Below are 24,114 nucleotides of genomic sequence, written 5' to 3' on the forward strand. Positions count from 1 at the left end.
TATAAATGCAATTCTACTGTTTATTGCTTAATATTGTGAGTCATACACGAATGCTTTACCAGTGATGTGGTTGAGTGTACACTATTACTACAAAAGTTCAGTCTTACCATACTCACAATGAATACAATATGCAGCTACTGTGACAATTGTGTTTTTTTCATAAATTAAATATGCATTTTTATTTATTCATGCCATAATGTCTTACATATTTTTTTATTTACTTTGTTAGGTTTTTTACTATTTACAGCAGTGTGCTGGTATCACAGGGAAAAAAAACAAACATAGGATTTTTTTCTTCCAATCAGGACTTTTTATTTCCTAAGTAGGACTTTATTAACTCCTACATAGGACTTTTAATACTATTTATTCAATACAGCAGCCCAATAAGTAGCTAAACATTTGTTGTGAAGTTACTTTATGCATATATGTGATAAAACAGACTAATGCATGTTTATATGCAAGTTTCGTAAAGATTACCAAGTTAACCGGATGACTTTTGTGAACATGTTGACAAAAGTCTGGATTTTCAGTCTCATGAAGCAACATATCCTATACTCTTAACGTGCTCCAGGGCAGGTTAGTCAAACTTATCCTGACTTTGATGTTAAGAGTTCGAATCGCCGTAAAATATCACTTTTCCTCAGGTATCATTCTTTTTCATTAGAGCCTTGTGGAGGAAATGATTTTCGAGATCACCCTTTGCAGCTAGCTAATTTTTATTTGAAAGATACTGTTTCAGCAGACTGTGCTTGTCGTAGCTCCGCTTTAAAAGAAACTAAAACTCTGTGCATAAAGGGTTGAAATTCTTTATAAAAGGTGCAGTTTTTTACTGTATTGATAACATGGATCATTTCATTAAAGTGACAATGCGTCATGCAATAAGGAAAGTGGACTTTGCACTAAAACTAAAACAGTTCTTGTGTGCATTAATAACATTTACCACCCATACATTAGTGAATACCACCAAACCTAGTAATATTCTCATATATAATTCTTTCCAAATGTAGCTTCTGTTCTCTGTAGCTATGCACCATGATCTGAACATTTCTTGCAGCATTTCCTAATGTAACAGGAGCTCTGGACTGTATATCCCACAGGGCCAAAGGAGGATGTTGTTTTAATAGAAGATTCACAGCATCAATGTACAGTTAAAAAATAAAATTCTAACTGAATAAAATACAAGTACTGATTACACAAGAGACATTTTTACCTGGTAAAAAAAGACTTCTGTAACTTAGGGAAGCACTCACCTACAGATGCAGCCATTCAAAATGCGCGGGCGATACCGCATTATTTTCCTGTACGCTGTACGCAGTCTACCGCAAGTTACCGTTAAATACCGCAAGTTACCGGTAAATACCGCTAGCAAAATAATAGTATCCGGAATTTCCGCAAGGTGGAGCTAATAAAGCTCAACCTCTCATGTTTGAGCTGTAGTCATCAAAGTCTTTAACGAAGATATTACTAATAGTATTAATAATAAATGACCTTGGACAAGCTGTAAACTCAAAGTATTGCCCTGGTCCACATTCTTTTTTTCATTGACCGTCTTTGTAAAAGTAACACCACAGCATTTCGCAATCATGCATTTTTTTCCAATCATGCAAAGTACAGTAATTTTTGAGAATCGATTCACCATGCCTTACACATGCTCATAAAAGAGATTGATTTAGGAACATAAACATATTACCCTATGCAAACTGTACTGTATACAGTATGTATATGTATATTTAATGTCTTAACTGTGCCCGTTTAAGTATTGAATATTCATATGGAATTTTACCACTGAAGGGAAATCTTAGTGCCTGAGCATAAAAAGAATAGGAGCATACTGCAACGCGTGTGAAGGCCATAAACGATATTAATTTTGGAACATAAACATACAGTTTATGGCTGGTCTCGGTACTTTAAAGAAAACATACACGAAACATGGTTTCATTATGACCAGAATTGGTCTTGAGATATTTTTAACTTGATTTACAGTATTTGAGAGGTATGTCTTGACACCGATACTACGTAAGTACTGCTCACGTACTGTATATGTTTCTAGGTTTATATTATGCATTTCATACGGTCAAATTACTTTTGAGCAACTGATCAGAAGCGCGAAACGGTATGCCCAGGGCGTTTTAGTTTCGTTTTGTGCGGGGACTGCTTTAACTATATCGCCGTGGATTGATTAGAGATATCAAGTACCTGTACATACAAGTCATTTTTTAAATGTTGTAGTTTGTCTTGTAAAAATGTTACGAGAACATCATCTGTCAACAATTACACAGGTTCTGTTTCCATATTGCGGATTTTGGTTACGTAATATTATTTTCTAATTTAACGTTGTGAATATATGATTTGGGCAAACAGAGCCGCAAAGAAGTACATTATGGGTTGTTGTTTTTTTTTGGAGTTTTATCTAGAACAAGCGATGCTTAAACCTTTGTCTGATTCTTGTGAAACTATCCACACGACAGTTACCCACAGTAGGAGTTGACTTCAGTGATGTCACTGATGGGATGTTTCTAAAAATCCATCCTCTGTAAAACGTCTTCTCTAGTTGTCCTGCATATGTATTCGCTAATGAAGCTGTGTGTTCTGAGCCTGGATCTCTACATTTCTGTATGAACCAGCTTAGAGGGCTAAAGACAGCTTGTGTTTAAATTGAGTGTAAGGTAATTTATGCTTCTAAAGTCATGGTCAGCATTTATTATTGTACTGTGCTGTAAACTTGTTCTGTGCCTAGTCACATTATTTTATAGCGTTTTTTTAGCGTTATCAAATCTGGTGGCGCTGTGTGTTAGTTTCCTGACTCCCATGTCACATGGTCTGTGATTGAATCCCATGGAACTACTGTACAGTATCACTTTATTTTTTAACAAACATTTCTTTGAAAAAATGAAACGTTTCCCTTGGTCAGAGATTAAATAAAACCTCACTCGCACCAAACAAATTTATATTTCTAAATATCACAACATGATCGAATTTAAGTCTTTTTAATAACAATGAATAGTCACCTATGCGTTACAAAATAAACATTTATATTGATTTGAATCGCGTTTTGATTTAAATCGTAAACGCATGTTTAAATATATGTGTTTAAAGGCGATATACTGTATAAAAGCGCTGATTCTTATGGAGTGTGTTCTGCCGGGGATTCAAAAAATTTATTTTTTTTAATCGCGTATCTAAGGAAAATTGCAGTATAACTTTGTTAATGCACAAACAGTGGCATGTTACATTATAATTTGGGTGTCTCCCCTTGCCAGAAAGCTCTGAATTGCATTTTGAGTGCGGTTTTTGACTTTTTCTAAATTGCAACCCATAAATAAAGCTGATAAAGCTTAGACTAACTGTATTCTAAACTGTATTACAACGTAAATTGCAAAAATGCACTTGGAATCTGTCCAAGCCCTCCTACGAAAATTATTTAAACTGCGACACTGATCATTCATCTCTAAATAAACTTTATTTTATATAGCGTTTTAGGCGAATAGGTAATTAGATTGCTCATAAACCTAATCGCTTTTTCTACATAAACACAGCGTGATTGCTCTCTGAAAATGCTTTTCCTTTATATTTAGGCTCAGATTTCAACTATAGATCGCATTATTATAAACTTTCTTGGAAAAATGTATTTTATGTAAACCATGTTTGCTATTAATTCATTTAGGGCTAAAATACGTTCATTGTCTTCCAATCGAGTCGAGTTGACATTAGAAGCTTGCCACTCCCGGACTGTTACATCAATGCATTAGCATGTTAAAGCGACTTAATTGAGGTGCCCAGCTACCAGTTAACACTGTACTTCCTACTTTAAAAATACTTGTGAAACCGGTTTAATTCGTCACAGCCAGCACTCCTGCAGAGAGGGGTTGTACTCGTAAAGTAGAAGCAGGCGAGATTTCCAGCGAAAGACACCTCCCCCCCTCAAAAACCCAGGAAGCAGCAAGGCTTTATGTTGAAAACTGAGGTGGATTCTGTTTATGACAAAGAGGAGAAACTGGGATGGGAGGAGGGTTTGGTTTTGCATAAGGGGCGGGATTATGATAATTGGAGGAATTTGCGAGAGTATAATGGTTTGATATATTTGATTTTGTATTGTGGTCGTTATCTATGTTTTTGGTTGGTATTATGTTTATATGGTTGTTTTTGTTGGTTGGTTGTTATTATGGTTATTAATAATACGATCTATAGTTGAAATCTGAGCCTAAATAAAAAGAAAAAGCAAGTGATTAGGTTTATGAGCAATCTAATTACTTATTCGTTTAAAACGCTATAGAAAATAAAGTTTATTATTAATTTGCTGGACAGAGCGGTGAACATTATTATGCATAAGACAAAGATAACGATCCTGATCAGTTTAGAAATCTGTGTACGCTGTAAGGTTTTTACTTCTTAAACTTTTAAAATACACGTTTCGAATAGAAAGAAATCCTCTTCCTGGTACAGTCGCATGAAGAGACAGGCGAAACAGCCCTACACAGCCCTGTCGCAGTACACGAATATAATCATATCGTTATTAAATTCTTTAGATACGCGATTCCATATTATATTAGCAGAAAAGCTTAAACTACCACTTTTTCACACGCTATTTCATGTTAGTTAAATTTAATTTATTTATATATTATATATTTATATCTCTGACCAAGGGAAACGTCTCATTTTTTCAAAGAAATGTTTGTTCACAACGGCGACTGTCAGAAGATAGGACACAGCGGCTCAGGCACCCGCTGAATGGAAAAGGGGCACTTTAATGTTCTGTATGGCTAATACTAAAGCCAATACTAATATTCAATACTTTAATATCCTTTTCTGTATGTTTAACAATAGTGGGTACTGGCCTAATTCGTCCCTGCCCCCGTTGTTAGGTGTTAATGTGTTGTTAAGTGTGAATTTGTAGCTGTTTCCCTGGGGTCTGGCTTTTTTTCTGGAAAACCATAACTGGTCTTGTCCAGATTGACTGTCGGCACCCAGGTCTGACAGTGCTGCTCCAGCAGTGCCAGGTTCTGGCGCAGCCTCTGTTCTGTGGGCGACAGCGGGACCAGGTCGTCTGCACAGAGCAGGAACTCGATTTCCATAATTAATGCAGATCAGTAAATCAACGGACAAAACAATTATTGCGCCCGGGTCCTCAATGGGCTTTGACGTGCTAATGCGTTGGTTTAACAGTCCGGGTGTGGCAAGCCTCTAATGTCTCCCGACTTTGAAAACCCAGTAATAACTTAACTATATGTGCAAACGTTTCATATGTTGCTGTTGTGGATGCCTGTGGAGTGTATCTTATTTGCCGCGCGTCCTCCCCCCCTCTTTCCCTCAATTCAATTCAATTCAAGGTGTTTTATTAGCATGGGAGATGGGTTCAATCAGTGTTGGGTATTTACTTTGCTTTGAGATTCCACTTTTAAAGGTGATATATAAATTTTTGACTAAAATAAATTGATATCTTTGTCTTCTAAGCTCTCTGTGTACAGTGGAGCCTCCTATCCAGCCAGCACATGTCCACAGACATTCACAACAGCGACATATCATAAAACGTTTGCACATATAGTGTGCAAAAATGCACTTTATTTACTAAAAATAAGACAGAGATACTGTATCAATTTATGTTGCATTAGCCTGATTATGATTAAAAAAACACATATAATTAAACACGCGTTTGCGATTTAAATCAAAACACGATTTAAATCAATATAAATGTTTATATTGTATCGCATACTGTCCAGCCTCCATTTCTCTATAAAAATTTACTCTATTACACACACAAACAATAGAAGCAGGAAGCAGAAGCAGGGACCGTTGTCAGAAGGGAAGAAGGTGACTATTCATTGTTATCAAAAATGACTTAGAATCGATCATGTTGCGATATTTTGAAATATAAAAGTCAATTGATTGTCCATAATATCGCTATTCTATTTTTTCGAAGAAATGTTTGTTAAAAGAAAAGTCCAGCACCAGCTGGATTTGAACACACAACCTGCAAGTTGTTAATCAGGCACGTAGACCAGTAGGCTACAAGACAACTCGCATGAACAGGGAGGCGAAACAGCCCTACACAGCCCTGTCGCAGTACACGAATATAATCATATCGTTATTAAATTCTTTAGATACGCGATTCCATATTATATTAGCGGAAAAGCTTAAAACTACCACTTTTTCACATGCTATTTCACATGCTAGTTAAATACTTCGATGCTTGAAATGTTTAGGGAGAAATGGAATACCGGTGTGTATTTTTCCTTTAAAGTACCGATTCCTGGAATCTGACTGGCTGACACCCTTCTGAAGTGGTTCCATAAAATCTGGTATACGGAAAAGAAAGCATTGATAAAAAAAGCCTGGATTCTCATGTATCTCATACAAGTATCTTTTAATACAGTCTTTGCTGTGCTCTTGAGGATCCTTGTGATGTTTTGAGCTCTAGTTGAATGATAAGTGTCGCATTTTAAATCATTTTCGTAGTTAGAAATTATGAAACGCCCTGTTAAAAGCAAGGGAGTTTTTATGCCCGTTGAAGTAAAACAAAATGCCTGACAAAGTATGGCTTGGACAGATTCCAAGTGCTTGTACAAATGTGCTAAAGAAATTATACTTTGAGTATACAGCTTGTCCACAGTCATTCATTATTAATACTATTAGTAATATCTTCGGTAAAGGCTTTGATGCATAAATATTTCTGATAAAGGTAGGTTGTGTACTTTTGTCCAGTTGAGCAATCTTGCTTTCATAAAATATATACGCGATTCAATATTATATTCCCTTTTAATCAAATTCTAAAAGTATGCCTGTTGACTCCGGTATCTCTTTAGTTAAAGACTTCGATGCTTAAAATGTTTAGGGAGAAATGGAATACTGGTGTGTATTTTTTCTTTAAAGTACCAAGACCAGCCATATACTGTATGTTTATGTTCCAAAATTAATATCATTTATGGCCTTCACACGCGTTACAGTATGCTCCTATTCTTTTTATGCTCAGCTACTAAGATTTCCTTTCAGTGGTAAAATTCAATATCTACAACGGGCACAGCAAAGACGTTTACTGTAAGTGTTTCTACGACAGACCAATGGACCACGAGTGCCCCTGTCGGTCAACCAATCACGTACTGCGGTGCCTCGCGTCATCTTGCGTCACAATGCGCGACGCCACCTACAGTACGTGTCTGTAACGCGCACTTTGAATGGCTGCATCTGTATACTACTTGATTCATAACACAAAAATGTGGGGAAAACAGACAATATGCTATTAAAGGAATACATTTTAATTGTATTGATGATAATGATTATTCTTCCTCCAGTCCTCCTTCAATCTTACTCATGTTTCGTCTTGGCTAAAATTACTCAACATTTTTCATTCAGAGGATTGAACTACACTGTATTGTACAGTCCCTCTGGTGATACTCTTATATTGTGTCTTAATCTTCTGCCAGGTCCTCCCATTGTGATACAGCTACCGTAAATAAATAAATTACTTCTGCATAAAATCAATATTGCATAACTACATAATATTTTAAGAGGAGCTCCACTTCAATGCCATAATGTAAATTAGGTCATTCCAAAACAGGTGTGCTAGTGTGACTTTTTTTTTGTTTTATCTTGAGATTTCATTTTATTTCACAATTAACTTTCACATTAAATGTAGCGGCGATTCTTTGTCAGGCATCTTCCCTTGCTTTTGCAGAGGCTACTGTCACAATTGTAGTCCCTCTCCCTTAAGGGCGCTCCGGCTTTTGTGCACCTGCTCCATGTTCCTGTCTACCTACTTAAGCCAGACGCTCACTCTGTTCCGGGCTCTGCATTGGTTCCCGTACCAAGCGAGCCTGGGATCTGGAGCGTCTGGTTTAAGTAGGGAGGCAGGAACAGGGAGCAGGTGCACAAAATCAACACGGAAGTGAAAGAGCCGGAGCGCCCTTAAGGGGGAGGGACTACAATCGTGACAGCTACAACATAGCTCCTCGCAATTACAACAAATTTTATCCTCATAATTCATGGTCACTAGATTAAGATACACACATTTTTTGCCAAGGTTTTTCATAAATGAAGGATTTGATGCTTGATACTCCTGCCTACTGAAGTTTGGTGTAAACTCTTAGTCAAATTGTTTAAACTTGAGTTGTTTTAACTGGATAACTTAAAACTGTACTTTTCATGAAAAAGAGATGCTAAATAGTATTATTACTATTAATAAACACATTTATAACTTTTTATGCGATATGAGTCACATTATTGCATGTGAGGTATGTTGTATTTGAAAAAATAATAAATATCAATAAAAAATCTCCATAGCATTTCCATTGTCTTGTGATAACTGTTAACTATTTCAGGCATAGCTTTAAAAAACATTGGTTTTCTAAGTATTTTTAATAAAAGTGAGTACTGGAAACTCTGGAAACTGGAAAGGATCGTCTTCCATCAATAATTCAGATTGTGCAAACAATACGTTTTTTTTAAATTATAAAATACCCTGTACTAGAGTTTGTTTTTTCATTCTTAGTAGAGTGCATTTTAAATTTTAAACTGTTTTAATTACCATTAGAAATGCTGCACTATTGTACTGCAATAAATTAGAGTATAGTAATAGCAGACGAGTGTATACCCACTCAACTAACTCTCTTACTCCTGCCATTTTTTTCTAGTTGTCTTCCTTATAATTTGTTTTCTTATCTTAGCCATGAGACACATGAGAACTAAGGCTGTGATAACTTACTGCAGGGGACCATGGAGGTTTTGTTTTTGTTATTAACCATTTATTTCACAGCACAACACTGAGTCACAGACTGTACAGACATTACTCTGATAACAGGTCTATATACAAGTCACATCAACTTTCCTGAAGAAAAATTAATAAAGCATAATCCATGATGCACTGCTACAGAACATCATAATAAACATGTTAACTCCTTGTGAACCAAGCTATGCCTTAACTAGAGAGACTGATGCGGGTCAGGTGAAGTAGATCTGCAAGATGTAGAAAACACTTAACAAGCTGTAATGAAAGTACATTGTACTGCTCATATTGTGTAGTTAGGATGTTAAAATCACTGTACCGTGACAGCTGCATTTGTAAACCATGAATTAAACAGAAGTACTCAACTGTAAAATCAATGCATCCTTCCTTATGTCAATCATTGAAACAGTCAGGTTAGATCAAAAATAGATCAAATCCATTTCACTCTATCTTCATTAGAATTTTGATGACTACAATCAAGATCAAAGTTCTATTTTTATTTTATTCAAATATTAAACCACAAACAGAAAATGAAATGAAAGATACAGTGCTAAAACGTCCATAAAGAAAACTGTGATCACAGAACAATAATATAATAGGCACTTTTAAAAGGTCATTGTAGCAGCAATTGCATTTCAGAATTTCAGAACTGTGTGTATGATTTTATCGAGACTCACAAAAGCATGAAAAATAATGAAAAAGTCCACATACCTGGAACTCAATTCCATAGTTTTCCCTGCAGAATTCTCTTAATTTAGGATACACATGTTCTTTTAAAGCACTTCTCTCAGCTTCTGTGTCTGCAACACAGAAAAAAACAAAGTGTTAAAATGCAGCATATTAAATAGCAGTTTAATATGTGATTGTGAACAGTCACAATGTAATTCAGGAATGTGCTGTGATATTATTAATACTTGCTTTAATTTCATTTAGATTTAATGTTGTTAGAAATACCTACAGGCATGAGGTTAGTCAAGCAAATTGAGTTTTGGATCAGTGGGCTACAGATCAGTCTACTTAATTAGACTGATTCACTCATTCCTGTGTCCACAAAACCAACATAGAATGAATAAAATGAAAATTCTAGAATGCTAACTTGGATATAATGAAATTTAAGGACTTACAATGAGTATACCCTGGGTGTGGTGAGGTTTATAATTTGCCTTGAGATTATGTTAAAGTGAGGGTACAGGACTTTATTCTATTTTTTTTTTAGACTAGCATCTTCATCTTTGAAATTTCCACAAATGAAGAAAACTGAAATCTTAAGAAGCAGCATTAACTGTGCTTCTCCCGTTTTCTTCTTGAACTCTGGAAATTGCCTTATGTATGATATGGTAAATTACAGAAGCGCACTGCTGCCACCAAGGGAAAAAAATTGCCCTTATCTCATAATGATGAGAAAAGTATCTAGCAAAGTTACATCGTGCACTTAACGCATCAAGAAGCTACCATGAACTTGGCTGACACTTTCAGTTTAATGATCATGTCAATGTCTGGATTTACTTTCAACTGGGGCTTAGCCATAATGAAATATGAACAGACTCATTATGAGCATGAGGACCAGTTTTGTGGGATTTAGAGATCAAAGCAATGATGGTTCCATTATGAACAGTCATATGTGCAATCGGTTCCACTGCTTAAAACTGTAAGTCCGCACATAGTGATACGGGTATTATAAGACAGTTGTATTATCGCATGATCACATAAAGTACGCAAGAATTACTAACTTGTAATAACGAGGTAACTGTCATAATTACGAGATAAGGGCAAGGATTTTTTTTCTTTGGTGGCAGCAATGCGCTTCTGTAGTAAATAGCCTTGCATATGAGACATAAAATAAGATGCTAAGTGAGGTATGTAGAACATGAAATTTATATCATAATGTGGTTCATAAACACTACAAGTGCCAGATGATTTTTTTTTCCAACTTAAGCAGTAGTTTCTATTTTAACTTCTTTGCCCTTTTATTTCAAATTTGTTGTAAACTCAGCCCTACCACTTCTGCAAATTGTAATTCAAATATGCCCAATAAAAATCAAACATTAAAAAACAATACTGAAGAAGATGGGTATTGAAAGTGAATGTGACCATATAGGAACAAGTAATAGGTTTATTCCATGCTGAAAAGAAAAGAGAGAAAACACAACGTTTCGGCTGTGAAGCCTTCTTCAGGTGTAAATATAAATATATTTATAATTTAAATATATTTGATATTTTTACAAGATGGATAGGAAATGGACATTCAATCCTTAAAAACTTGATATGTATTGACAATCAGGTTTATGTGAAATGCATTTCACACTGCACTACAGAAATGTTTTTAAGCATTGTTTTATTATTGTTTTGTAAGATGCGCTACATTGTACTGTTTAATTAAAGAATCCACTGCTGTAAAAATATTTTTACATAGCAACACACTATGAGTACACTGCGGTACATTATGCATCATAAAGCAACAAAACACAGGAGAAAAATAAATCTAATGGTGGATTACTCAGATCAAGTAAAGGTGAGTTGTTCTTACTTATCAATCACTTGACAAAGACTAATACGAACAGTTCCCATAAATGTCAAGACACCAATTCTGCTATTGACTCCACATACAAAAACACTGCTGCAGCTCAAAGATGTAGGAAATTAAGAAAATAATGGAGTCCATATAGCCATCATTTATTTGAAATGTTGAACTTCTATTTACAGATTTTTGGAGCTTATGAACATATGATAAACTGTGTTAATATCTCATAAAATTTAAATTTCAGTCATTCCCATTATGTTTGATTTTAGGTGAGGAACCCAAAATAACGACTGGCAAAAGGGGAATTCCAATAATTGGTTTTCAAAGTATTATTACAAAAACTTATATAATTTGAGTTTTGTTTTTTTTATTTAAACAGCAAAAAAAAAAGACATTCATCTACCCATTTCTAACTGAATTATCCAATACAATGTCATGGGAACTGATAGCAATGGACACTTACTCTGGATGGGACACCAGTCCATCTCAGAGCACACACAGACACAAACAGGAACAATTTTCCCTGTAAGCCAATTAACCTATGAATGTTTTCACTGTGGGAGAAAAACAGCACCAAGAGAAAACCCTTGTTAACACAGGAAGAACACACAAACTCCACACCGATGGCACCCAAGGTCCAGAAATGGTTTTAGCTCTACAGGGCAGAAATGCAATCCAATGTGCCACCTTGCCTCCAAAGAGAGGTCTATAATATTACAGATGCAGCCAAAGTGTGCGGCACAAACACGTACCACAGGCACTTGGCTACGTCATGACTTTTCATCGCGCGTCATACCGCGGTATGTGATTGGTTGACCGACAGGGGCACTCATGGTGCGTTGGTTGGTCGTGACATTTAAATGTCTTTAATGTGCACGTTTTAGTATTGAATATTTATATGGAATTATATTACTGAAGGGAAATTTTAGTAGCTGAGCATAAAAAGAATAGGAGCATAATGCGTGTGAAGGCCATAAACTATATTAATTTTTGAACATAAACAAACAGTGTTATGTAAACTGTATATGGCTGGTCTCGGTACTTTAAGGAAAAAAAAAACACCAGTATTCCATTTCTCCCTAAACATGTTAAGCATCAAAGTCTTTAACTAACATGTGAAATAACGTGTATAAAAAGTGGTAGTTTTAAGCTTTTCAGCTAATACGCTCGATATCGGAGTAAACAAGCATACTTTTAGAATTTGATTAATAGGGAATATAATATGGAATAGCGTATCTAAAGAAATTAATAACGATATAATTATATTCATGTACTGCAACACAAACAGTAGTACTGTATATGTACACTGTATGCATCAGTGAAAAACCGGAGGTTTAAAAAAAGAGAATTAGTTCACTGATACTGTAGTTTTCTGTGGAGGCTGTGAACATTATCACAAGTCGTGGTCTGCGCCACGTACATTTCCTGGCCTATTGTGTTTTAAAGAAGATGGGAGTTTTTTTAAATACATTTCAGAAAAGTGTAATCCATACTGAAAATCTGTATTTATTCAATTCAAGCGTGGTAAAAAAAATGGCTTAAAAACGACATAGTGAAGGCTGAGATGTGATTGAGATGTGCTTATCACATGACTGCCTCCATGGTGTGATCGCTTAAGCAACTGACTCTTACACTTGAGGCTTAGTGTTCAAACCCAGCTGTCGCCATCAGTTTTCTTTTAACAAATAAAAATTTCTTTGAAAAACTAAAATAGCTAATATTATTGGCATTATATTGACATTTTTTATATTTCTAAATATCACAACATGTTATTGTTGTTTTTATCCTGTAAAGCGCTTTGAGAAGAAAAAAAAACACACCAGTATTCCATTTCTCCCTAAACATTTCTTACATGTCTTACATGTGGTTATTTCGGAAACATTTTACGTGCCCCTTGCTCCTTCTGACCATGTCACTGCGCATTTAAAAGCATACTTTTAGAATTTGATTAATACGGAATATAATATAAAAAATACTAAAAATAAGATACACTCTACAGACATTCACAACAGCGACTGTCAGAAGATAGGACACAGTGACTCAGAGACATGTTGAATGGAAAAGGGCTCTTTAATTTTCTGTACAGCTGGTACTGCATCCCACCGCGCCCGCCCGCCCGCCCGCCAGCAGAGAGAGACACACACACAGTTTTTCATTGTCAAAAAGTAATTGTTTTTTACTTTGTCAGCACCCAGACAAACGCAAACGTGTTTTTAATAAAATGTTTTTATTCATTTTTAATCTGACTCACATTCCTGAAGTTATGCGAGTTAGATTATGAATGAATAAAAGCATTTAATTAAAAACACGTTTGCATTTGTTTGGGTGCTAAAAGGTAAGATGTAAAAAGTCTTAGTCTCCATACTATGGTTAATGCGAGAAGTACTACTGTAAGCAAAAAAAGGGGCTTTTGGAGGGAGGGCAGTATTTCTTGCGTTGTATAGCTTTTCGGCTAAATATATTTAACACTTATGCCTGACATTGGAGGTGCCCGCCTGCGCGGTGACGTCACCGCATTTCCCTCCGAATAGCTACTGAATAGGCAGTGAAAACATTTGTCTGTCTTTCCGTGGAGGGAAGAGGGACTGTCTTTGATTGGAAGGCACACCTGTTCTACTCTGAGAATGCCCGTTGTCTTTTCACTGATAAACTTGAGTTAACAAAAACCACAGTATGCTTAAGTATGCTTAGGAGTTGTTAAACTGGTTTTTATTTATTTTTCGGCACAGCCAGCCATTATTCCATTCCATTCCATTTTAAGCCAATGTGAGCATTACTATAACAAGCAAATTTGTAAAAAGTGAATGAAATCAGTAAGTCTAAAAATGTTTTTTTTGGATATAGTATATAGTATGTTAAGGGCACTAGAAATGTATGTGAATCTTGTATTTTAAGTAACTACTAACTACCAAGTGAGCCAAATAGCCGCCTCTTATTTACCACCTCTTATGTACTATACATAAAAATTTAGAATAAAAGATACTGATGAACCAATGCAACGTGAGAATACAGAACAGCATTCACCTTTCATCTATTCCATTATTCATTTCACAAGACTGAAATTAATTTTGCCAAAGTTGATAACAATGACAAATCATCTAGTTTCTCACAAAATTATTCAGGCCTTGTTTTCACATTATGGTACTTTAAAGCTTGAAATCATGGCTTTGAAGTACCAATTAATATTTGTACATACACAACTTACTCCTGTTATGATCCCTGCCTCCCGGCAACGGAAGAGGCAGAAGTAGGCGTAGCCTTTATCCATCAATTTACCTATCAGTTTTCCTATTCACCACCACACCCCTGTCTCATCCTACTTAAACACCTGTCTTTCCCTACCTCCTTGCTCAGTATTGGTTTTCCTTTCAAGCTTCCTGGTTGCGCTACTCCTACTTCTACCTTGTGTCCTTCTTGGTTTTCGGTTTACGGTTTTTCCCCCTTTTGACTACGGTTTTTCGGATCTCGGCTTGGCTTCGTTACTCACGCTCTGTTTTGGATCTCTGGCTTCCCCTGGACTATCGGATTGCTCTATTGTCTACGGTTTCGGATCACGCTTTGGCTTCGGTAACTCGTTCCCTTTTGGATCTCTGGTTTCCCCTGGACTCTCGGCTCGTTCCTTCGACTACGGCTTTCTTTGGATCACGGCTAGGCTTTGTCAGCTCCTGCAAGTGGGTTCATTCACTGGTTTCGGTTTCACTTACCGAATCCGTAACAACTCCACACATTCAAAGCAAAAAATAAAAAGATAGATGTAACTAGGTAATTAACAGAAAAGAAAAAATGGGAAAGTCAAGATTGCATAAGTATTCCAAGCCTTTTTCTTGTCAAAACTAATTTAATTCAGGTGCACAACAATTCTAATTCTATCTGTGTGTAACAATATTGGTTTACATGATTTCAGAATAAATGCACCCATCTCCGTAAGGTCCCTCAGTCAGGCAGTGAATTTCATTGAAAGTTGGAAACACAGCTTTTGTTTTTGTATTTCATCTACTAATGAAGCTTGCTTTATGTTTAAAAGTATGGTAATTAAAAACCATTAATACTTTCGTTGAAGTTTAAATACAGTTGATGTTTTCTCTTTTGGCTAGACTTGACTATTTAGCCATGAGATATACAATAGATTGTCATTAAACAACCTTATGTTTATTAATCTTCCTTGTTATGCACAGTGAGAATGATAATGTAATGAGAATTAATTTAATCACAGAGTGCTCATAAATTGTGCTAGGAAGAAAACATAGGTGTTCTGAAAGGTCACATATAAACAGGTTTTCGATGGACAGAATGATAGATTAATATACTGTAGAGGAAAACAGTATGGGCATCGTTGATATGAGTAAAACCAAATTTCCCAAATTTAATATGTGCTTTTCTATATTGGTACAATAGGACTAATAGGTTCTAGTAAAAACTTACAGTATTCAGAATTGGTAATGGTTAGAAATCTCGTTTTATGATAAGGGACTCTGGTCGTTATCCTAAACGGAAAGCAACTCAGTTTATACTACAGTATATTTCGCTTTGCTTCGTAAAATCTGCATGGTCTCACAGTAGACGACACAGAAATCAAGTTCCTGCTCTATGCAGATGACCTGGTCCTGCTGTCGCCCACAGAACAGGGGCTGCAGCAGAACCTGGCACTGCTGGAGCAGTACTGTCAGACATGGGCGCTGACAGTCAATCTAGACAAGACCAGAGTTATGGTTTTCCAGAAAAAAGCCAGACCTCAGGGAAACAGGTACAAATTCACACTTAACAACAACACATTGGAGCACTCATCCAGCTACACATATCTCGCCATATCACATACAGTATCACATATACCATCAGCTCATCTGGAAGTTTTGACCTGGCAGTGAAGGCACTGAGGGAGAAGGCACTCAGGGCTTTCTACGCATTTAGAAGGAGGCATCAACATCAACATCAACATCAACATCAATCCACCAACAAGAATCTGGCTCCAAATATTTGAAAGTGTAATCCAACCCATTGCCCTATACGGCAGTGAAGTGTGGGGTCCCCTCACAGACCAGGATTACACTCAATGGGACAAACACCCCACAGAAACTCTGCACATGGAGATCTGGAGAAACATCCTCCGTGTGCACCCGTTGTTACCTACAGTAACAACGGGTGCAGGGCAGAATTAGGCCAGTACCCACTATTGATAAACATACAGAAAAGTACAAGTAAAAGTAAAAGGGAAGACGTAAAATGTCTTAGTCTCCATACTATGGTCGCTGTAATGCAGGCTCGCTGATTTTTTTGTGATGGGAACTCAACCCAATCCCTTGGTGTATTTATATTATATTCTTATGTACGGGTAGAATGTGTTCGTTGTCTTTCAATGAAAAACTTTATTTCGCCAGAGTCGGGAGACATTAGAAGCTTGCCACACCCGGACTGTTAACACTAACGCAATAAGTAAGTTAAAGCGATTCCATTGAGGAGCTGGGCACGGTAATTGTTTCGTTCCTTGATATTCTGATCTGCAAGGCCCTTTGGCTACAAAACTAAAAATAAGATACACTCTACAGGCATTCACAACAGCGAGATATCATAAAACATTTACATATATTGTTAAATTATTACTTTAAATAAATACTTTGAGTTACTGAAACAGCCCGTTAATAAAATTGTCGCAATTTTGTTCTTGTTTGGAGGCAGGGATAATCTGACAACAATTGATTTAAAGACGATCTGTCAAAGTGCAATGAAATACAATATTGTTGTTGTTGTTGTTGTTGTTATTGTTGTTTTTATCCTGTAAAGCGTTTTGAGAAGCCACCTTTAAAGGCGCTATATAAAGGCGCTGATTCTTTTGGAATGCGTTTTCTTTCTTCTTTTTTTCAGCATGGAATAAACCTATTACTTGATTCTTATGGAAGCCCAGTTCCACCAGGGATTTAAAAAAAAGCACCACGTCCCTTCCCGTTAAAAAGCCAGATCACACTCTACATGAAGAGAGCACACCAGCACAGAGACACACTGACACAGCCCAGCGTGCTGTATGACCTCAACCAGGCATACAGATGGGACACAGACAGCCTAAACAGATACCAAACTGCACTGGGCGATGACAAAATTCAGACACTGTTGGACACATTCCTAAACACTCCGTATCAAACCAACAAATTAGGCATAAACTTGGCCACACAAAAACTAAATCACCTATTTCACAAACTAGCATCAAAATCCAAGCTAAAGACAACTAAATAAAAAAAACTACCAAAAAACAAAAGCAAAAGAAAAGTGGTTTGATACGGAGTGCAAAAACATCAGAAATGCACTACGAAAAGTCTCAAATGAAAAACACAGACAACCACACAACACAGATCTGCGCCTCAGGTACTGTGATATGGTAAAACTTTACAAACACACGCTGTTTAAAAGGGAAACAGACTCACTGTTCCTCAGGCTGTGACAGGAGATCACATACTGGGCTGCCAGTTCTACTGAGTTCCCTCATCCCTCTCCCAGTAGGATTGGGACCTGTTGTGAATCTGGCAGGTGTGGGAACTCTGGGATTAGATTTCTGAATTTAGGGAGAATGTTTCTCTAATCCCAGAGTATCTGTCACAGTGCAGTAGGAAGTGCACCTCTGTCTCTATTTCTCCCTATTGGCAGTGGGAGCACAGCCTGTCTGCTCTGGGCAGCCAGGTCTGCCTGTGTCGCCCAGTTTCTATGGCCAGGCTGTGATCACTTGTACTTTGTCAGGGTCTGTTTCTTTTTTTTGTTTCTTATCTTGGTCAAATATTCGGCTAGTGTGTATTGTCTGTTTAGGGTTCTGTAGCATTCCAGTTTATGTTGTGTTTGTGTGTGTGTGTGTCCCAGTGTGTGAGATATTGCTGTTTGATCTGTGCTGTGATGTGCTTGAGTCTGAGTGTGGTGCTCTAGCAGTGCTGTCCTGATGCTGGTTAGTGTCGGTGTGGCTCAGGTCAGTGAGCCTCAGGACCAGCTGGCTCAGGGGGCTCTGTTTTGGGCTCAGCTCTTGGCTCAGCAGGGCTTTGTGATGGTAGGAATTTTGGTCGCTGTTTTTTAGGTGTAGTCAATACTTTTTATTACTAATACTAATACAATACTTTTCTGTATGTTTATCGATAGTGGGCACTGGCCTAATTCGGCCCTGCACCCGTTGTTAGGTGTTTTTCTCTGCACACGGAGGATGTTTCTATAGATCTCCATGTGCAGAGTTCCAGTGGGGTGTTTGTCCCATTGAGTGTAATCCTGGTCTGTGAGAGGACCCCACACTTCACTGCCGTATAGGGCAATGGATTGGATTACACTTTCAAATATTTGGAGCCAGATTCTTGTTGGTGGATTGATGTTGATGTTGATGCCTCCTTCTAAATGCGCAGAAAGCCCTGAGTGCCTTCTCCCTCAGTGCCTTCACTGCCAGGTCAAAACTTCCAGATGAGCTGATGGTATATGTGATACTGTATGTGATATGGCAAGATATGTGTAGCTGGATGAGTGCTCCAACGTGTTGTTGTTAAGTGTGAATTTGTACCCGTTTCCCTGAGGTCTGGCTTTTTTCTAGAAAACCATAACTCTGGTCTTGTCCAGATTGACTGTCAGCGCCCAGGTCTGACAGTACTGCTCCAGCAGTGCCAGGTTCTGCTGCAGCCCCTGTTCTGTGGGCGACAGCAGGACCAGGTCATCTGCATAGAGCAGGAACTTGATTTCTGTGTCGTCTACTGTGAGACCATGCAGATTTTAAGAAGCAAAGCGAAATATACTGTAGTATAAACTGAGTTGCTTTCCGTTTAGGATAACGACCAGAGTCCTCTATCATAAAACGAGATTTCTAACCATTACCAATTCTGAATACTGTAAGTTTTTACTAGAACCTATTAGTCCTACTGTACCAATATAGAAAAGCACATATTAAATTTGGGAAATTTGGTTTTACTCATATCAACGATGCCCATACTGTTTTCCTCTACAGTATATTAATCTATCATTCTGTCCATCGAAAACCTGTTTATATGTGACCTTTCAGAACACCTATGTTTTCTTCCTAGCACAATTTATGAGCACTCTGTGATTAAATTAATTCTCATTACATTATCATTCTCACTGTGCATAACAAGGAAGATTAATAAACATAAGGTTGTTTAATGACAATCTATTGTATATCTCATGGCTAAATAGTCAAGTCTAGCCAAAAGAGAAAACATCAACTGTATTTAAACTTCAACGAAAGTATTAATGGTTTTTAATTACCATACTTTTAAACATAAAGCAAGCTTCATTAGCAGATGAAATACAAAAACAAAAGCTGTGTTTCCAACTTTCAATGAAATTCACTGCCTGACTGAGGGACCTTACGGAGATGGGTGCATTTATTCTGAAATCATGTAAACCAATATTGTTACACACAGATAGAAGCCACTAAACTAATCGGTATTGTTGTGCACCTGAATTAAATTAGTTTTGACAAGCAAAAGGCTTGGAATACTTATGCAATCTTGACTTTCCCATTTTTTCTTTTCTGTTAATTACCTATTTACATCTATCTTTTTATTTTTTGCTTTGAATGTGTGGAGTAAGTTGTGTATGTACAAATATGAATTGGTACTTCAAAGCCATGATTGCAAGCTTTAAAGTACCATAATGTGAAAACAAGGTCTGAATAATTTTGTGAGAAACTAGATGATTTGTCAGTGTTATCAACTTTGGCAAAATTAATTTCAGTCTTGTGAAATGAATAATGGAATAGATGAAAGGTGAACGCTGTTCTGTATTCTCACATTGCAGTGGTTCATCAGTATCTTTAATTCAAATTTTTTATGTACAGTACATAAGAGGCGGTAAATAAGAGGCGGCTATTTGGCTCACTTGGTAGTTAGTAGTTACTTAAAATACATGATTCACATACATTTCTAGTGCCCTTAACATACTATCTACAGATGCAGCCATTCAAAGTGCGCGGCACAGACACGTACCACGCGTAATTCGCTACATCCTTACGACACAAAATACCGCGGTACGTGATTGGTTGACCGACAGGGGCACTCGTGGTGCGTTGGTCGGTCGTAGAAAGATTTAAATGTCTTTACTGTGCCCGTTTTAGTATTGAATATTTATATGGAATTTTACCACTGAAGGAAAATCTTAGTAGTTGAGCATAAAAAGAATAGGAGCATACTGTAACGCGTGTGAAGGCCATAAACGATATTAATTTTGGAACATAAACATACAGTATATGGCTGGTCTCGGTACTTTAAAGAAAAAACACACACCAGTATTCCATTTCTCCCTAAACATTTTAAGCATCGAAGTCTTTAACTAACATGTGAAATAGCGTGTATAAAAAGTGGTAGTTTTAAGCTTTTCTGCTAATATAATATGGAATCGCGTATCTAAAGAAATTAATAACAATATAATTATATTCGTGTACTGCGACACAGTAATACACGCTGTACAATGTCTGTTGATTCTGTATGTGTAGGGCTGTTTCACCTCCACTCATGTGACTTCCCCAGTAGCCTGCTCGTTTACGTGCTGGACTAGTAACTCACAGGTTATGTGTTCAAATCCAGCTGGTGCTGTGACTTTTCTTTGAACAAACATTTCTTTGAAAAAATAGAATAGCAATATTATGGACAATTATTTGACTTTTTATATTTCTACATATCACAACATGATCGAATTTAAGTCATTTTTAATAACAATGAATAGTCACCTTCTTTCCTTCTGACAACTGTCCCTGCTTCTGCTTCCTGCTTCTATCGTGTGTGTGTGTGGGGGATCCCTTTAGATCTCCCTTCAGATTTAAAAGGTTATTAATCATATCTTCGGTGTCGCATCTTCCCAGTGTAGCTGATCTTTTGCTGTCTGGGTAAACTATCACAAAGCTTTAGAGAACTTAACATTTCTACTATCAACAAATTGTAAATACGATGTTTACATTGGCATTATTAATTTTTCACTTGAGTGTATGGAGGATTGTCAGCTGTCACTGAGAGTAGACCCCCCTCTCAGGCTGTGCAAACGATCTTTTAAATTTTTATAGAGAAATGGAGGCTGTACAGTATGCGTTACAATATAAACATTTATATTGATTTAAATCGCGTTTTGATTTAAATCGCAAAATCGTGTTTAATTATATGTGTTTTTTGATTCACAATCAGACAAATGCAACATAAACCATTATCTTTATCTTCTAAGTATCTTAATAAACTTTCAGCATAGCTTTCTCCCCGTTTAGATTTATTTTTCTTGGGATTTTGGGATCAAACGTGGAAAGATTGGATTACAATCTAGTAATCGTTTTTATTTTTTAAATACATTTTAGAAAAGTGTAATCTATACTAAAAAGCTGTACACTACATGCTATATAGACACATACTGTATGTTTAGATATTTAGATATTTAGACCCGGCGCGGCACTGAGAGAGGGAGGAGGCGTGGAGCTCAGTTCTGCTGCCTGGGGCGCTTAATACATCAATCGCGTCTGCATTTATAACTTAAAATTAGTCAAGCAATATGAAGCATCTCTTTTTACTTTAAAGTCCCTTAATTATCATTAAGCACAGCTTTCTCACCACTTAGACTACTTTTTGATACCATCCTTAGACAAAGCAGAAACTTGTTGTACTTTCTAATGACATACAAGTGGAAAGATTACAGATTTTAATCGTCTTTAATTTTGTTACGTTATACATTTTAGAAACGTTTCATCTGTACAAACACCACAAAACTATTCTCGATTGTATTTCTGAATATTATGTTACACTTAGTTCACTGTTTTAAATACATCTAATTAAGAAAGTTAGGTGTTAGCATAAACTATTAGTAATCAATAATTTTAAATTTAGCACTGTAATAAGTTGTTGCACTTTCCCCCGCATCTTGTAAAAATATATTTTCATTGTTCAAATATACATTAAATCTGACTATCATATAATAAGCTAAATACAAAACTAAAGAAAAAAAAGGGTAAAATATAATTCAAAATATTTTACTAACAATATTAACTGTTTATAAATAATAAAATGTATTAACCAAGGAGTAGGATGGCACAGTTGTTAGTATGTTTTTTGTTTTGTTTCTTTTTCATAAATACAACAGTAGTGCCAGATGCCTCAGTGGCTTTCAAAATTAAATTATGCATGCAAACCTGTGAACTAGAGAGATAACTAAAATATCCATCCATTTCAAATGGTGGCGAGGTGGTTAGCATTGCTATCTTGCAGAACTGGGGTCCTAGGTTCAATTCCTGCCGTCCTGTGTGTATGGGGTTTGCATGTTCTCTCTGGGTTACATGGTTTTTCTCCATATGTGTGATATGACTCCCTCTCGCACTCCAAAACATACTGGTAGGTTAATTGGTTTATGGGAAAAGTGGCCCTGGTGTGTGTGTGTTTGTGTCTGTCTGTCCTGTGATGGACTGGCGCTATGTCCAGGGTGTATTCTGCCTTGTGTCCGTTGCTTACTGGGATAGGCTCCAAATCCTCTGTACTGGATAAAGAGATTAGAAAATGGATGGAAGTAAAGGCACTGTGCGGATGGAACTATACACAGTGTTAGAAACCCACTATGAAATGGCCCCATTCCTTCAATTAATGTGCATCCAACACACAGTTCAATGCTAGCAACTACACAAAATCTAAAATACAATCCTCATTTCAGTATCTGTGTAAACATACAGTCTGTTAACTTCATCATCTTTATCAAAAGTATGCCTTACCCCATTAGGAAGTGTTCTTGTTATCAGTGTGTTCCTCAACTTTCCCAAAATTATCTTTTTCTTACCAACATCTCTAGTCTTTTATCCTGCAATAACTCAGCCAACACTTAAATCTCCAAAAGCTGCTTGTGTTAATTTCTTTAAATCACAAATATCATATGTAAATACTGGCCATGTAATACTCTGCATTGTGGAATAATAGTTTATTTTAAAGGGAACTAGAGAAACTCGGAACTAGAGAAATCAAGAAAGGCTTTTTTATCCCTCTTCACCTGGTCAGCCGTGATGGTCAGCCTGGACTGGGGGATGGTGCTCATAGCGCTTTCAGTGCTGTAGGTGTTAATGACGGAGGTGTTGGAGAGTGGCAGCTGTGGGGGATGGGGGGGGGGGGGTGAGTAGCTGTCGAGGGTTGTAGCTGTAGGCTGCTATGGTTCTGGGGGGATGGAGGAGGTGTTGGGCAGTCGCAGCTGTGAAGGGTTAGGGAGCGTGTGGCTGTGGGGGGATGGGTGTCGAGCCACAGAGGACCCTGAATCAAACCTGTTAAAAAACTGGTTCAGCCTGTTTGAAGCCAGTGATCTACAGTAGGTACTGAATGAGGATGAGGATTTTGAAGTTGACTCGAAACCTGATAGGAACAGGATGTGCATTTATTAATTCTAGAAAAAAAGATCAGCTACACTGGGAAGATGCGACACCGAAGATATGATTAATAACCTTTTAAATCTGAAGGGAGATCCAAAGGGATCCCCCCCACACACACACACATGATAGAAGCAGGAAGCAGAAGCAGGGACAGTTGTCAGAAGAAAAGAAGGTGACTATTCATTGTTATTAAAAATGACTTAAATTTGATCATGTCGTGATATTTAGAAATATAAAAAGTCAATTAATTGTCCATAATATTGTTATTCTATTTTTTCAAAGAAATGTTTGTTAAAAGAAAAGTCACAGCACCGGCTAGATTTGAACACATAAGCTATGGAGTACTAGTCCAGCACGTAGACCAGCAGGCTACCGGGGAAGTCACATGAGTGAAGGTGAAACAGCCCTACACAGCCCTGTCGCAGTACACGAATATAATTATATCGTTATTAATTTCTTTAGATACGCTATTCCATATTATATTAGCAGAAAAGCTTAAAACTACCACTTTTTTACACGCTATTTCACATGTTA

General features: G+C 36.9%; 1 protein-coding gene across 1 annotated transcript in view; it reads right to left on the bottom strand.

Annotated features, from left to right (window-relative positions):
• The window catches only part of nwd2 (NACHT and WD repeat domain containing 2), a 196,668-nt gene that overhangs the window by 165,104 nt on the left and 7,450 nt on the right, over positions 1–24,114 (bottom strand). Inside the window, exon 3 of the mRNA XM_088910798.1 lies at positions 9,428–9,516. Within this exon, the coding sequence (XP_088766924.1) occupies positions 9,428–9,516 (89 nt within the window). The remainder of the gene's footprint in view (positions 1–9,427; positions 9,517–24,114) is intronic.

Source organism: Atractosteus spatula, chromosome 1 (genome assembly GCF_055471065.1).
Source record: "Atractosteus spatula isolate fAtrSpa1 chromosome 1, fAtrSpa1.hap1, whole genome shotgun sequence".
Classification (NCBI taxonomy): Eukaryota; Metazoa; Chordata; class Actinopteri; order Semionotiformes; family Lepisosteidae; genus Atractosteus; species Atractosteus spatula.